At 42.4% G+C, this 16320-nt stretch overlaps 1 protein-coding gene across 1 annotated transcript in view; it reads left to right on the top strand.

The window, feature by feature from the left end:
* The window catches only part of APLF (aprataxin and PNKP like factor), a 265162-nt gene that overhangs the window by 227695 nt on the left and 21147 nt on the right, over positions 1-16320 (top strand). The window contains exon 10 of the mRNA XM_044291261.1: positions 3868-3914. Within this exon, the coding sequence (XP_044147196.1) occupies positions 3868-3914 (47 nt within the window). The remainder of the gene's footprint in view (positions 1-3867; positions 3915-16320) is intronic.

Here is a 16320-nt window from a genome sequence, read left to right as displayed (position 1 = left end):
TCTGTCACCGCCCAAGTGCTATATTTACAGCCATAAAGGTCAGTATTTCTCTTTAATGTCCTCCATGATCCTGGTGCCGTTTCTCAGTGAGTGTGATAAAGTTAGGAAACAAATTCTCTACTTTCTGTATGCAATGCATGGGAGCAAGTTTTCATCCACCAGATCTGGGAGAACAACCATTTTTGTGGTCACCTTTCCTCCCAAAAAACAATATTAAGCGATCAAAAAGTCAGACAGTGTATATAACCCAAAATGGTACCTTGCCAACTCATCCTGCAAAATTTTTATAAATATTTTTTTAATTATGGCTCTCACAACATGGAGTTGCCAAAAATATGATTTTTTTTTAAAGTTTTTTATTAGTTTGTGAAAAATGTAAAAATAAATGCAATTTCAAAATAAATTAAAATAGTGATCAAAAAGTCATATGTACCCCAAAATAGAACCAATAATGGCAACTCATCCCCCAAAAAGATAAGCCCTCACACAACTCCATTGAGAGAAAAATAAAGTAGGTATTTATTTTTCACACCTCCAGCGCATCCTCTACATACCCGCAGTCACAGATCCCTTGATAAAGGTCGACATCGACCGAAACGTTGGGTGTACTACTTTATTAATTATGATGCTTGAATGATTACTCTGGATGGAACAAAAAGCTGATGTATGAACTATCATGAATTTAAAAAACATTAATTATTGAAATTACAATGGTGTGCCGTGGATTTCCTATGTGAATCAACTGGCACTTGATAGGCACAACATATTGGGCACCAAGTTGGCATATCTGCAGCCAAATTGCAATATTCACATCTGCTGTGCAATGCTTACTCCACCCCTTAAGAAATAACTTCAGGGGGGTAGTTTCCTAAATGGAGTCACTTTCGGGAGGTTCCATTGATTATTTCACCCCAGCGCCTCTACGGTTGTAGAGGTTGTCAGCACGAGATGCGTAAATCACCACATTGGGCCTCAAATTTGCATGGTGCTCTTTTACTCCAGAGCCCTGTTTTATGTCCAGGCAAAAGATTTGGGCCACTTGCAGGGTGTTTCTAGCATAGGCTACTTTCACACCAGCGGTTTCTCCTTCTGCTATTGAGATCCGCTTCAGTTATGTCCCCATTCATTGTCAATGGGGACAAAACTGAACTGAAGAGAACAGAGTGCAGCAGAATGCATTCGGTTCCGTTTCATTGCGCTCCCACTGACTTACAATGGTTTTAGAGACGGATCCGTCTTGGAGATCATACAACCAGATCCGTTCATAACAGATGCAACCGGTTGTATTATCATGATGGAAGCATTTTTGCTGATCCATGACGGATCCAGCAAAAACGCTGGTGTGAAAGTAGCCATAATCATAAAGGGCCAGATTTATCACGACTCTGACAGCTCACTCCACTTTAACATATGGCTAAAGTCAGTTTTAGCCAAGTCAGATTTATGATCGGCCCTTTAAGACTGTAATAAATGTGGTTTGACGGTAGCAGTTTATCCGTCAGTGAGCAGCTTTACAAAAGTCGCAAGTTTTTATGAGAAAGTCGCACGTTTTTAGCAAAAAGTCGCATGTTCTATTAAAAAGTCTCATAAGATGAGCATGGTCCTTACTGGAGTGAAATTGCGACTTTTTTGCGACTTTTTAAATAGTCCCAATAGTAAATCTGTCTAGAGATTCATTTACATAAGAAAACACGCCCACTTTCAGAAAACTGGCGAGCATAGTGCAGAGCAGAAAAAAGTCGCAAATTTTTGCACAGTTTAAGCGATTGCGCAATAATTTGCGACTTTTTCACTCCATTATTCTGACTTGAGCTAATGATAAATCTGGCCCAAAGGGCTTACTTTTCACACTGGCATATGCTGGGCACAACACATTGGGCACTGAAAATTGCAATTTTCACTTAATTTTTGCAAAATACCTGTGGGGTCAAAATGCTCACTATACCCCTTGGTAAATTCTGTGAGGGGTGTGGTTTTCTAGAATGGGGTCACTTCTTGAGGGTTTATTTTTTTAAAATCTAACCTCTGAGCCTCAAATCACCAAACTAGGCCTCAAATGCACATGGTGCTCCTTCTCTTCTGAACCCTGTGATCTGGGGTATTTATACACGTTATTGGAAAAAAATTCATTTTTTATTTTCAAAGCCATGTCTTTCTGTATTCCATGAAACGCCTGTGGGATCAAAGCCCTCAGTACACACCCTCGATAAATTCCTTGAGGGGTGTATTTTCCAAAATGCGGTCACTTTCTATCTAATACATCTTTACTTTAACAAAGCAAGCACAGACAGAGAGTCTTAATTTTATGGCTGTGAGTCACGCATTACAGCAAACTTACCACGAGGTATTGGGCATGTGGTTTCTGGTACATAGACAGACCTTGATCACTTTCATCCATCTCTGCAATCTGTCTATGTACTGAATCTTAAAGTGGTTTTCCAAGATGTTAATACTGATGATCTAACCTGTGAATAGGTCATCAGTCTCTGATTGGTGGGGGTCAGACACTCGGGACCCCCGCCGATCAACTGTTCGAGAAGTAGTGCTGCAGCCTTTTCACTGTTTTTCCTAGGCCAGTGACGACCCGTTTATTGGTCACATGGACTAGGCGCAGCTCAGCCGCATTGAATTAAATGGGGCTGGGCTGCGATACCAAGCACAGCCGCTAAACAATGTACCGTAGTGAGCTCGGGAAGCTTGAGCACCATTGCCTTCTCAAACAGCTGATCGGCAGGGGTGCCAGGTTTTGGACCTCCACCAATCAGATACTGATGAGCGATCCTGAGGATAGGTCATCAGTATTAGCCTCTCGGAAAACCCTTTTAATTGTAAAATGTTTACTTTCACAGTGAGTAAAGCATTGTAATTAATAGTCTTCAGTATCTCCAGGTACATGGTAGTTCAGTTATGCACACCACACATTCTGTACTTTAAAGAGGTTCTGCATTTTGTTTAAACTGATGATCTATCCTCTGGATAGATCATCAGCATCTGATCGGCGGGGGGTCCGACACCCGGGACCCCCGTCGATCAGCTGTTTGAGAAGGCAGGGACGCTCCAGCAGCGCCGCGGCCTTCTCGCTGTTTACCGCTGGCTGTGTGACGTCACGACTTGTATCAACTGGCCTGGGCGTGGCTAAGCTCTATTCAAGTGAACAGAGCTTAGCCCCGCCCACGCTAGTTGATACTAGTGGTGACGTCACTGGGTCTGCGGTAAACAGTGAGAAGGCCGCGGCGCTGCTGGAGCGCCGCTGCCTTCTCAAACAGCTGATCGGCGGGGGTCCCGAGTGTCAGACCCCCGCCGATCAGATACTGATGATCTATCCAGAGGATAGATAATCAGTTTAAACAAAGTGCAGAACCCCTTTAAAGCGGAGCCGTCACCTCTCTCTTTTAGTAACTAATTGCATTCCCCATGCAATAACAGTCCAAGAGTATCTTTTCTTATAACTCTATGTTGTGTTTATCCTTACTCGAAATTTGGATGTTTCCAGTTGGGGGGGGTGTCCCTTCACGGTCTGACACTATCAAATCAGTGCTGCCAGTGTCACAGACCCCCCCCCCCCCCCCCAACTGGTAACACACAGTTGGACCTTCATTGCAGGCTGCTGGAGATTCATTCATAAGCTTAAATTTGGAATAACAGAGTAATGCCAAGACATAGAGTTATATGAAAATATGCTCCAGAATTCTTATTACACAGGGAATGCAAGTAGTTACTGAAACAGACAAGTCGGGAGAGATGACCGGTCCTCTTTAATGTGCTACATAATAGCAAATACTGATGTTTTGATGAGTATGCGGTGCGCAGAGATGATCTCAGTAGTGTGATACAGTGTATTAATATACATGTTATATTCTCTTCTAGGAAAAATCCACAACACAAGCTGGAATACAAGCACACTAGACCGCCAGGTAAGGAGAATGCCTTCTTTTATGTGTTGCTAGCGGAAGGACCCCCCATTCTCACGGGTATATCTCATCTATTTCATTTAATGTTTGTGTGTGTCTTTAAAAGATATCGACAGTAACCTCTAGTGCAACCCGCCCCTTTAACAGTGAACTCCGCAGACCCCCACCCCTTAATACTGACCCCACCAAAGTACCCCGCCACTTTAAAATGGGACCTCCACAGGAGACCATCCCCTTAACTTTGACCTTCACAGCAGCCCGTCCCTTTAACAGTGCGTTTCACAGCACCCCACTCCATTGACAGTGACCTCCTCAGGGGCCCGCCCCCTTAACAGTGACCTCCACAGTACCCCTCTGCCTTAACAGTGACCTCACAGTACCCTGCTGCCTTAACAGTGACCTCCACAGCAGTTGACCCTTTAATAGTGGCCCCTGCCCCCTTAACAGTGACCTCCACAGTGTCCTCCCCTTTAACAATGACCTCCACAGCGGCCTGCCCCCTTAACAGTAACATCCACAGTGTCTTCCCCTTTAACAGTGACCTCCACAGCGCCCTGGCCCTTTAATGCTAGGGCTGCACGACGACATGTGTCGCGCGACATTTTGTCTCAACAATTTTTATAATGCTAGACTATGGTGTCGCTCTGCGACACGTGACCTACTGCGTCACTGTCGCAGCATGTCACATGTTGCAGTGCAACATCATAGACTATCATTATAAAAATTGTTGCTCAACATTGGTGCGACATCAATATCGCAGTGTAGTTGTGCTCTGTGTCGTGCGACTTATTGTCGCTTAGCCCTAGCTTAAAACTGACCAACAGCAGTGAAGAAAAATGACTGGGTTGTTATGGAAACCTGGAGTAAAACTGTGTGTATGTGGAGACTAAGGGCCTACAAGCTTCTATTGGCTGATAAGGGACATGTGACCGTGTGTATGGCAGTTGGGATATGAAGAAAAAGACTTGCCGGCTTGTATTAGCTAATGCAGGTCATTTTTTGGGAATATCTCAGGAACGGTACCTCCTAGAGAGCTGTGACCCCCCCACAAGATTTCTTTCCAGGTAGCAAGGGATGTGTATACCAAATTTCGTTGAAATTGATGGTTGCATTTTTGAGTGATCGTGGAACATATATACATATATATGACCATCTTAATATATATATATATATATATATATATATATATATATAAGCCCTTTATTTTTATAGCAGGACTGGACTGGGGGTTGTCTTACATTTGATAGCTCATAGTACAGTATGTACATATATACATATCAAAGCTTTTGACCCCACTGATCACTAAAACAAGGAGAAAGATTCTTTCATGAGGAGCACTGTCTGTCCTGGCAGCTGAAGACCGGCTCAATAGAGTGTCACCACCAGAACAAGGCATCGGTGCATTTAACCCATAGTGGCGCATTCATTATTCAATACCTTGTTGGCATCTCACAGTGACTTGAGTCAAATTACATGAGTTATCACATTACATATTACACCATTCACATGAGATAGTGTGTCATATGATAGGCCATAAGTCAGTTTATTTATGATTTCCACCAAATACAGTAATTTGGGGTGTACTATCTCTCCTCACGCCAATTAAAGTGTTCTCTCCCTAAGGAGAGATAGTACCCCACAAATCCTAACTTGACCTCTCGCCCAGTAAAGCCAGTACTCTGTGCTCTGCACCCCGAAACAGTTGTCTGCAGGTGAGGTGCTGGCTTATTAAATATCAGAGTCATGTCTCAAGTAGGGTTGTTTCAATACCAAAATTTTGATTCGGTTTCAATACCATAAAAAAGTATTGCGATACTAGATACCACGCAAAAAAAAAGAAAACGCCCAAAAAAGCCGCATGCATTTCGTATTTTATGGAACGTCCGGCCCATAATAGAACAATCCGATCCTATTTCTTGGGGGGGACAAGGTGATCAAAAAAAATGGTGAATCGCGCATATTTTTTTTTTTTTCTGTTATGGCGTTCAGTTCAGTTTTTTAAATATTTTAATAGTTTGGACTTTTCAGACGAGGCGATATGTAATGTTTATTTATTGTTTATATATTTTCTATGTAAAATTGGGTAAGGGGGTGATTTATACTTAATATTTTGATGGGGGCTTTTTTTTACTTTTTTTATTTTTTTACTGTTTATTTAATAACTATCTTCCCTCTTAGGGGCCAGAACCTGGGATCTTTTAATCCCTTGTCCTATTCACCCTAATAAAGCTCTATGAGGGTGAATAGCACTTCACACTCTACCTGCTGTCCTGTGCATAGTACACACAGCAGCAGGGAGCTTACCATGGCAGCCAGGGCTTCAGTAGTGTCCTGGCTGCCATGGTAACCGATCAGAGCCCCAGGATTACACTGCTGGGACTCCGATCAGAAGCTGCCACTGCCATCAATGAGGAGGAGGGGAGGGGACCCTGTGGCCACTGCCACCAATGATTTTAATACTGGGGAGGGGGTGGGAGGGCGCATTGCGCCACCAATGATAATATAATTAACATTTAATATAGGAGGCGGATGCGGCACCTGAGGGGTTAACTGCCGCTTATCGCAGCTCCCCCCCCAGCGGGATTTGTATTAAAGAGGACCTTTCATCTGGCAAAAAATTCAGAACTAAGTATCATGATATGTACAGCGGCGCCCAGGGATCTCACTGTTTTTTTTTCTTCTGTAAGCTGTAAGCTCTGCGCTGCAATTGGCCAGCACTACAGCCTGGGAGAAGGAACACCCAGTAGAACAAGGGCAGTCTCCGCCCAGTATAACCAGGTCCCCGAAGATACCGGAGGACATAGCGGGAGAGAGGAGCAGCGCCCAGTGATAATAGTAAGTGCAGTGAGATCCCTGGGTGCTGCTGTACACATCATGATACTTAGTTCAGAATTTTTTGCCACCTGAAAGGTCCTTTTTAAACATTTACTTTCATTGGTGGTGCAGTGCGCCCGCCCCTCTCTCCTCATTGGTGGCAGTGGCACAGGGTGGAGGCAGAGATTGCTTCCTTCTCCCCTGTGCTGCTGAGGAGAACACAGAGCTCACATCATGGATAACAGAGACCAGGTACTATAAGCAAATATTAGCTTTTATTACTACAACGAAAAAAGTTGATAAAACAATGTAGCACAATGTATCACAAATATAACAGATAAAACTATGTATCATAAGGATTGTAACATGGGTAAGCTGTAGACAGAGTAAATTGTGTTTGATGACCAGCTGATAAATGTTCAAAAATGCGATCTAAATAGGCCTCTTAGTCCAATGGGAATGACTCCGAAAATAATGTCAGTATTTCATTAACTGCAGTATTTCAAATAAATATGGCGACGTCACGCCAAAGCAATCTAGGTAGCGGCGTCCCGCTCCTGAATAGCTTGCAAAGAGAGATAATCCGTTACCTTTCCTTCGACCTGTTGTTCATCCGATGATATTACTTTGAGCCTTCAGGTGTTTTTACTCCCAGAATATGCCTTTAGTTGTTTTTAGCACTATTCCATCAGGATATTGGGGTCGGCTCGTTTTTTCGGTTGCGGTCGGTTGGTTGGTAAATTCAATGTTTCAGTACAGCAATGGGGTGTAGCACCAGACGCGTTTCGGGGTTCAACCCCTTCCTCAGTGGCAATGCCACTGAGGAAGGGGTTGAACCCCGAAACGCGTCTGGTGCTACACCCCATTGCTGTACTGAAACATTGAATTTACCAACCAACCGACCGCAACCGAAAAAACGAGCCGACCCCAATATCCTGATGGAATAGTGCTAAAAACAACTAAAGGCATATTCTGGGAGTAAAAACACCTGAAGGCTCAAAGTAATATCATCGGATGAACAACAGGTCGAAGGAAAGGTAACGGATTATCTCTCTTTGCAAGCTATTCAGGAGCGGGACGCCGCTACCTAGATTGCTTTGGCGTGACGTCGCCATATTTATTTGAAATACTGCAGTTAATGAAATACTGACATTATTTTCGGAGTCATTCCCATTGGACTAAGAGGCCTATTTAGATCGCATTTTTGAACATTTATCAGCTGGTCATCAAACACAATTTACTCTGTCTACAGCTTACCCATGTTACAATCCTTATGATACATAGTTTTATCTGTTATATTTGTGATACATTGTGCTACATTGTTTTATCAACTTTTTTCGTTGTAGTAATAAAAGCTAATATTTGCTTATAGTACCTGGTCTCTGTTATCCTTGAGTGCCCTGTTTATTCATTTTAAATAATTTACTGTATTGAGAGAGTGGTCTCAATTCACAGGAGCACCTGGTGTGGTTTCAGTGTCTTAGTGCGACATTCCTTAATTTATAGAGCTCACATCATGTTCTCTGATACTAGACTGCGCAATAGTGAAGCCCTCGAAAAAAGGCAAATTCTGGTATGGAGGTCGATACCAGGCAAAAGAATCGATTGAGTATCGAAAATTCGATACCCGAAACAACCGTAGTCTGAAGGCCTATTTAAAGGGTCAATCATTGACTTATAGGATAGCTGGTGGCATCAGTGGCAGAGCTTGCTTAGAGCTCATTTACATCCCTTTCTTCCCAGTGCACAGTAAGAAACGATAGCGTTTCCCTGAAACCTATAATGCTGCATTCAGCATTCCTGCCTAAGATCAGATCTTATATTGCATGTAAATGGACCCCATCAGCCTCACGTGTGCCTTCTTCTGTAGAATTACAGCTGTTATCTAAGTGTTTATAGCAGGGTAGAAAAACTTCACATTTTCACTGCCTGGCCCTGTCAATCAAAGTGGAGAGGGTGTGGCAGTTGCAGAGAGAGCTGAGCCTCTAGGTGTAATAGCAACGCCCCCATTGCTCCTGGAGCCTCATTTGCATATGGCAAAACATAATTTTTCTCAGCAGTGCAGGTACATATGAACATGGGACCAACACAGATGTCAAGATGTCACTAAAAATGCATAAGTTAATATGAAAAATGAACTTATGCATTTTTATTGACCATCTTATTTTCGATTGATAATGGAGATTTAGGATTTATTTATGTCGGAATCAACATATGCGACTTATGATAGTTATGTATGATAATTTATATCAATATGTAGATGTATACTGTGTATTCATATTTTTGCATATGAAATTTTACATATATGTTCACTGTTTTGGTTATGGAATATTCCACATTATATATGTAAGATTATTGACTTTATAAGGATGCTGAGTGCATCCTCATTGTAGGACAATGTGAACAGTGCCTTATCTAGGGAGCGGAGGGCCCCACCTTCTCCTCCTTTCCAGGCCCCCGCCCTTCAGGTGGGGGTGGAACCAGGTGTTCCCAGTCCCCAGTCCAGTATTTAAACTTTGGAAAAGACACTGTTCACAGTTAAGATTAAGAACTCTGTTCGAAACGCGTCAATGTTGCTGCACTAGTAGGTGGATGTCCTGTACACTATTTTCTATTGCCTGAATAAAGACGAGGATTTTAGCTACCAAGAAATCGTGAGTGCTGGAACCTTATTTTTTTCTTTGATATATAAATATTCACAGAGCACCTTCACCAGTGTAAAATGTAACCTTTACTGAGAATATTAAAATTAACCCAAAATGTGCCAATAAAACACTTTTGACTGGTAGGCTGGAGAGGCTGAAGAAAAGAAAAATATCTTACCCTCACACTTGCCCTACATACTTATGTCCCTGCTTACAAAAAAACGGAATGGCCGCCCCAATAAGGGCGATCCCGTATCAAGAACCTCCTATTAGCCCTATATGTCCCTGACAAGGGATAGATGCCACCACTGATGTATGTAGGGAAAACATACCGTGCATTTTAAAAAAACAGATTCTGAAACACATAGGGGATGTTAGAAATAAACGTGACAAACCCATCTCCAGATATGTGACACTGAAACATGGCGGTGATGTCCGAGTTCTGTCTTTTTGGATGATTAAGACAGGTGTAAGAGGTGGAGACCTAGAAAACATTTTGATACAAAAAGAGGCAAGATGAACCTATAGGTTCAATACCATTACCCCTTTTGGTCTAAATAACTATATAGATTTTAAAACATAGAATGTGTCGGCAGATAAGAACCATTTGGCCCTTCTAGTCTGCCCAATATACTGAATACTATGAATAGCCCCTGGTCCCATCTTATATGAAGGATGGCCTTATGCCTATCCCATGCATGCTTAAACTCCTTCACTGTATTTGCAGCTACCACTTCTGCAGAAGGCTATTCCATGCATCCACTACTCTCTCAGTAAAGTAATACTTCCTGATATTACTTTTAAACCTTTGACCCTCTAATTTAAAACTATGTCCTCTTGTAGCAGTTTTTCTTCTTTTAAATATTCTCTCCTCCTTTATCTTGTTGATTCCCTTTATGTATTTAAAAGTTTCTATCATATCCCCTCTGTCTCGTCTTTCTTCCAACCTATACATGTTAAGGTCCTTTAATCTTTCCTGGTAAGGGCTCTTTCACACTTGCGTTCTTTTCTTCCGGCATAGAGTTCCGTCATCGGGGCTCTATGCCGGAAGAATCCTGATCAGTTTTATCCTAATGCATTCTGAATGGAGAGAAATCCGTTCAGGATGCATCAGGATGTCTTCAGTTCAGGACCGGAACGTTTTTTGGCCGGAGAAAATACCGCAGCATGCTGCTCTTTTTGCTCCGGCCAAAAATCCTGAACACTTGCCGCAAGGCCGGATCCGGAATTAATGCCCATTGAAAGGCATTAATCCGGATCCGGCCTTAAGCTAAACGTCATTTTGGCGCATTGCCGGATCCGACGTTTAGCTTTTTCTGAATGGTTACCATGGCTGCCGGGACGCTAAAGTCCTGGCAGCCATGGTAAAGTGTAGTGGGGAGCAGGGAAGCAGTATACTTACCGTCCGTGCGGCTCCCGGGGCGCTCCAGAGTGACGTCAGGGCGCCCCACGCGCATGGATGAGGTGATCACATGGCACGTCATCCATGCACATGGGGCGCTCTGACGTCATTCTGGAGCGCCCCGGGAGCCGCACGGACTGTAAGTATACTGCTCCCCCGCTCCCCACTACTACTATGGCAACCAGGACTTTAATAGCGTCCTGGCTGCCATAGAAACACTGAACGCATTTTGAAGACGGATCAGTCTTCAAATGCTTTCAGTTCACTTGCGTTTTTCCGGATCCGGCGTGTAATTCCGGCAAGTGGAGTACACGCCGGATCCGGACAACGCAAGTGTGAAAGAGCCCTAAGTTTTATCCCGCAATCCATGTACCAGTTTAGTAGCTCTTCTCTGAACTCTCTCCAAAGTATCAATATCCTTCTGGAGATATGGTCTCCAGTACTACGCACAATACTCCAGTAGAGGTCTCACTAGTGCTCTGTAGAGCGGCATGAGCACCTCCCTCTTTCTACTGGTAATGCCTCTCCCTATACACCCAAGCATTCTGCTAGCATTTCCTGCTGCTCTATGACATTGTCTGCCTACCTTTAAGTCTTCTGAAATAATGACCCCTAAATCTCTTTCCTCAGATACTGATTTTATATTCTGCTCTTGGGTTTTTACACCCCAGGTGCATTATCTTGCACTTATCAACATAAAATTTTATAAACCTATAAATGTTGCTATAAAAACAACCATGGAATGCCCAGTGGAAATATAAATACTTTATTAGATCATCAATTGATCACAAAATTCATAAAATATATTACACAGAATTACTATGGAGAATAATCAGCAAAACAACCTGAATGCAGTAGTCCCCCCCCGTCGGTGCCTCAAAGACCCGCCAAACAGATGGAATACATGTCTGTGCAATATGCAGTGAGGTGATTCACAAGTAGAAAGTATCAATAAATATCCGCTACAAGTGTCTGTGATGTTCAACTCACTGCACAGCCCAGTGGAGGGTTAATGTGTGAAAAATGCAGCCCAAAATAGTAATACTATAGAGCACAAAATCACATAACATCCACTAAATACATCCAGATGGAATATGCCCATATACAATAAATCAAAAATAACAGGCTGCAAGATCAAATTCCTACACAGAAATATCCACTGGGGACGTGAACATACCCACAGACATGATGAAGGGTTAAGACACTGAACACAGGGCAGGAAAGAACCCCGACGCGCGTTTTGCCAGATTTTTGACCATTCCTCTAGTTTTCCTAAATCCTTTTCCATTTGGTGTATCCCTCCAGGAACATCAACCCTGTTACAAATCTTTGTGTCATCAGCAAAAAGACACACCTTACCATCAAGGCCTTCTGCAATTTCGCTGAAAAAGATATTAAACAATATGGGTCCCAAAACAGATCCCTGAGGTACCCCACTGGTAACAAGACCTTGGTCGGAATTTACTCCATTGACTACAACCCTCTGTTGTCTATCCCTCAGCCACTGCCTAATCCATTCAACAATATGGGAGTCCTAGCACAAAGACTGCAGTTTATTGATAAACCTTCTATGTGGGACAGTATCAAAAGCCTTACTAAAGTCTAGATAAGCGATGTCTACTGCACCTCCGCCATCTATTATTTTAGTCACCCAATCAAAATAATCAATAAAATTAGTTTGACATGATCTCCCTGACGTAAACCCATGCTGTTTTTCATCTTTTAATCCACGGGATTTTAGATGTTCCACAATCCTCTCCTTTAGTATGGTTTCCATTAATTTCCCCACTATTGATGTCAGGCTTACTGGCCTATAGGTCCCCGATTCCTCCCTACTACCTTTCTTGTGAATGGGCACATCATTTGCTAATTTCCAATCTTCTGGGACGACTCCTGTTACCAGTGATTGGTTAAATAAATCTGTTAATGGTTTTGCTAGTACACCGCTAAGCTCTTTTAATAGCTTTGGGTGTATCCCATCAGGCCCCTGTGACTTATTTGTATTAATTTTAGACAGCTGACTTAGAACCTCTTTCTCTGTAAAGACACATGCATCAAAAGATTCATTAGTCTTCCTTCCTAACTGAGGTCCTTTTCCTTCATTTTCCTTTGTAAAAACTAAACAGAAGTATTCATTGAGGCAGTCAGCTAGTTCTTTATCTTCTTCCATATACCTTCCTTCTTTTGTTTTTAATTTGTTAATTCCTTGTTTTAGTTTCCTTTTTCCATTTATGTATCTGAAGAATGTCTTATCGCCTTTTTTCATTGAGTGAGCTAATTTCTCTTCTGCCTGTGCTTTAGAAGCTCTTATAACTTGTTTGGACCTCTCTCTGCCTAATCTTATAAATTTGCCTGTCATCCTCTTTTTTTTATTTTATTTTTATAATTACTTAATGCTATCTTTTTGTTTTTAATGATTTTGGCCTCTTCTGCTAAGTACCACAGTGGTCTCTTCCTTTTTTTGCTTTTACTGACAAGCCTAATGCAATTTTCTGTTGCTTTTAATAGTGCCTCTTTTAAATAGTCCCATTTCTCCTGGACTCCATTGAAACTGTTCCAATCTGATAGGGACTCGTATACCACTAATATAATTTTAGAATTTTGCATGTTTTATATGATCTATTATTGGATAACTAGCTGTTCTTTAGTCAATCTATCTAAAGGTTAGGACTGATGCAGTTATTAATCATTTACTGCACCATTTTGATTGTCCTATAAAAAAAGGGATAGTAACCTTCACTATATATTGACTCCTCCTCCCCCGTTTATGCAGGTCAATAATAAATGACATTAAGGATAGTATAAAGTGGCTTAAATAAACAGCTGAGCAACTATTCTGCAAGAATAAGAGACAGTGGCCATTCATATAGCCTTATCCACATTCCCAGTGAGTTTTCTGTTCTGTTTGATGCAGATTCCAATAACTGCGATTTACTTCCTGGTTTTGCATTCCACCGCGGGCCGTAGCTTCCATTCACGTGACTTTCGGTTTTCTGGTTCTCCGTGATATTTCCCCTACCCGCGAAATTCCCCCACCCTCGTCACTTCCTGTTGTGACGCGGCCAGCTTTGGAAGGAGGTGTGCCGCGTCGCACAGGTGCACAAAGACGGGGTAGGGAGAAATTTTACACCAGAGTTGGGGAGAAGGGGCCACCTAATGCGCTTGTGCCTTACCTCTCAGCTGGCTTCAGATGAGCAGACACCGCACGTGCGCAATGAGTGGTAGTGAGATTTATCGGAACAGATGGCAGTTCGGTATAAGAGATCTCCCTGTCCGCTGGTGTGCAGGCGCAAGCGCATTAGGTGGCCCCTTCTCCCCAACTGTGGTGTGAAATTTCCCTACCCTGTCGTTGTGCGCCTGCGTGGCACACCACCTTCCAAAGCTGGGAACGTCATGTCCGGTGCGGCCACGTCACAACAGGAAGTGACAAGGGTAGGGAAATTTCACGGGTAGAGAAATATCACGTAACACTGACGCCCGGGTATTTAGAGCGACGCTGACTGCAGGCATACATGGACAGATACCACACTTCCATCATGATGGCCACCACTGCATCACCAAATGCTGACCTGTTGATTTACTATCACCATTGGACCCACTTTGGCTTGGACCTGGCATCACATTGGGAAGGAGAAAGAAAGGAAGTATGACTATATCGGACTCCTATAATTGAGTATATAGACTCGCCTCCCGTCTCAATAGCTTGTGTTTAAGCCTATGTATTGCTGTACCATTATTACTAACACTTACTTTATTATCTGCCATACACATTTAGTCAAGTTTTTTGGTGTCCACTTATAAGTGGTGATTGTTTTTTTTTCTAACGGAGTATATAGCCATGCTTTTCATAACATCAGATTAATTTTATGCTTTTTTATCCCATGAGCATTAAATCCTTCACTATACTGTATATAGCTAAAATGGATTGAGTTATAATTATCGGCTAATTTTCCCGATATAACATCCTATGGGCATTGTGGATTTAAATAGATTTGCCCCTCTATCTTTCCTTTATTGTTTAAGTTTGAGAATATTTATGTTAATGTGATCCCCTGATGAACTAATTATACTATACGGGTCAGGGAAATGTGTCCGGACAAAGTAAAATACCTGGGAAATATGATATGTGCTCCAGCTATCTGATGGTAATCATAGGACTTCGATACCATTGGATACATGGGCGCAGATATAATATGTGCGTGATTATCATATATACATTTTTTGTTTTTGATATGTACCTTGACCGCTGACAATGTGTATTGGACAAATAGATACAGTAGGTCTCTCATTTGGTGGTGGTATCTATCCCTTGTCAGGGACATATAGGGCTAATAGGAGGTTCCTGATATGGAATCGCCCCTTCCGTTTTTTGTAAGCAGGGACATCAGTAGGTAGGGCAAGTGTGAGGGTAAGATATTTTTCTTTTCCTCAGCCTCCCCAGCCTTCCAGTCAAAAGTGTTTTATTGGCGCATTTTGGGTTCATTTTAATATTCTCAGTAAAGGTTACGTTTTACATTGGTGAAAGTGGTCTGTGAATATTTATAATCTATTTACACTAGTGACTGACTTGGATTACTGATATCCTTATTGATCAGAACTTTGATCTATCCTTAAAATAGGTTAACAATGTCAGATCAGCAGGAATTTGACTCATGGCACCCCTGCCGACAAGCTGTATGAGTACACCAGAGCGCTCCGGTCTGTGACGTTACATTCATTGGTCTCATAGCCTAGGTGCAGCTCAGCTCCCACGACTGATCCGCAATACCAAGTGCAGCCAATATCCAGTGGTCTGCACTGTGCTTGGCAAGCTGCGTGGAGGCCAGTGAGTGCTACAGCCTCCTCAAATGTCTGATCAGCGGGAGGGTCTGCCGATCTGATATTGATATTAAACACCTAGAAAGCCCGTTAAAAATCATGCAGTTTTCACGCTGCCCACTAAGACTAATGTGTCAAGTCTTCCTGTTCTTTAGCATTATAGCATTCACATTGTCTCAACATATTAGGGTCAGTGGCCAGTGCAAAAATAATATAATATATAATGTCATTGAAAATAGAAAAACGAAAGATTGCCAAAAATTCAAATAAAATATATTTAACACAAATTTCCTTTAGATCTCTTTCCCAGGTGATCCCAGTAACAAAACTAACAGATATGTACAGGGCTGCAGTGAGGGAGCCAAGTAAAACTTATCTTGTGGACCATTCCTTATAACAGTTCCTATCAGTACAGCGCTGTTTTCCATAGAGTTTACAGAAACAAGGAGACGTTATACTGTATGGGGGAAGCCACAAGGAGACGTTACACTGTATGGGCTTCCACAAGGAGATGATATACTGTATGGGGGCCACAAGGAGAGGTTATAATGGACTATGGGGCAGCAGACAGCAGGAGACATTATACTGTATTGGTGGCCACACACACAAGGAGACGTTATACTGTATGGGGCCACAAGGAGACGTTATTCTGTATGGGGGCCACAAGGAGTGCAGCCGCAAGGAGACATTAAATACAGTATGGGGGCAGTTGCGCCTGCAGCAGCCACAA

This window comes from Bufo gargarizans, chromosome 4, assembly GCF_014858855.1.
Source record: "Bufo gargarizans isolate SCDJY-AF-19 chromosome 4, ASM1485885v1, whole genome shotgun sequence".
NCBI lineage: Eukaryota > Metazoa > Chordata > Amphibia > Anura > Bufonidae > Bufo > Bufo gargarizans.
Note: the sequence above shows the minus strand (reverse complement) of the source record. Positions and strands in the feature narration are given on the sequence as shown.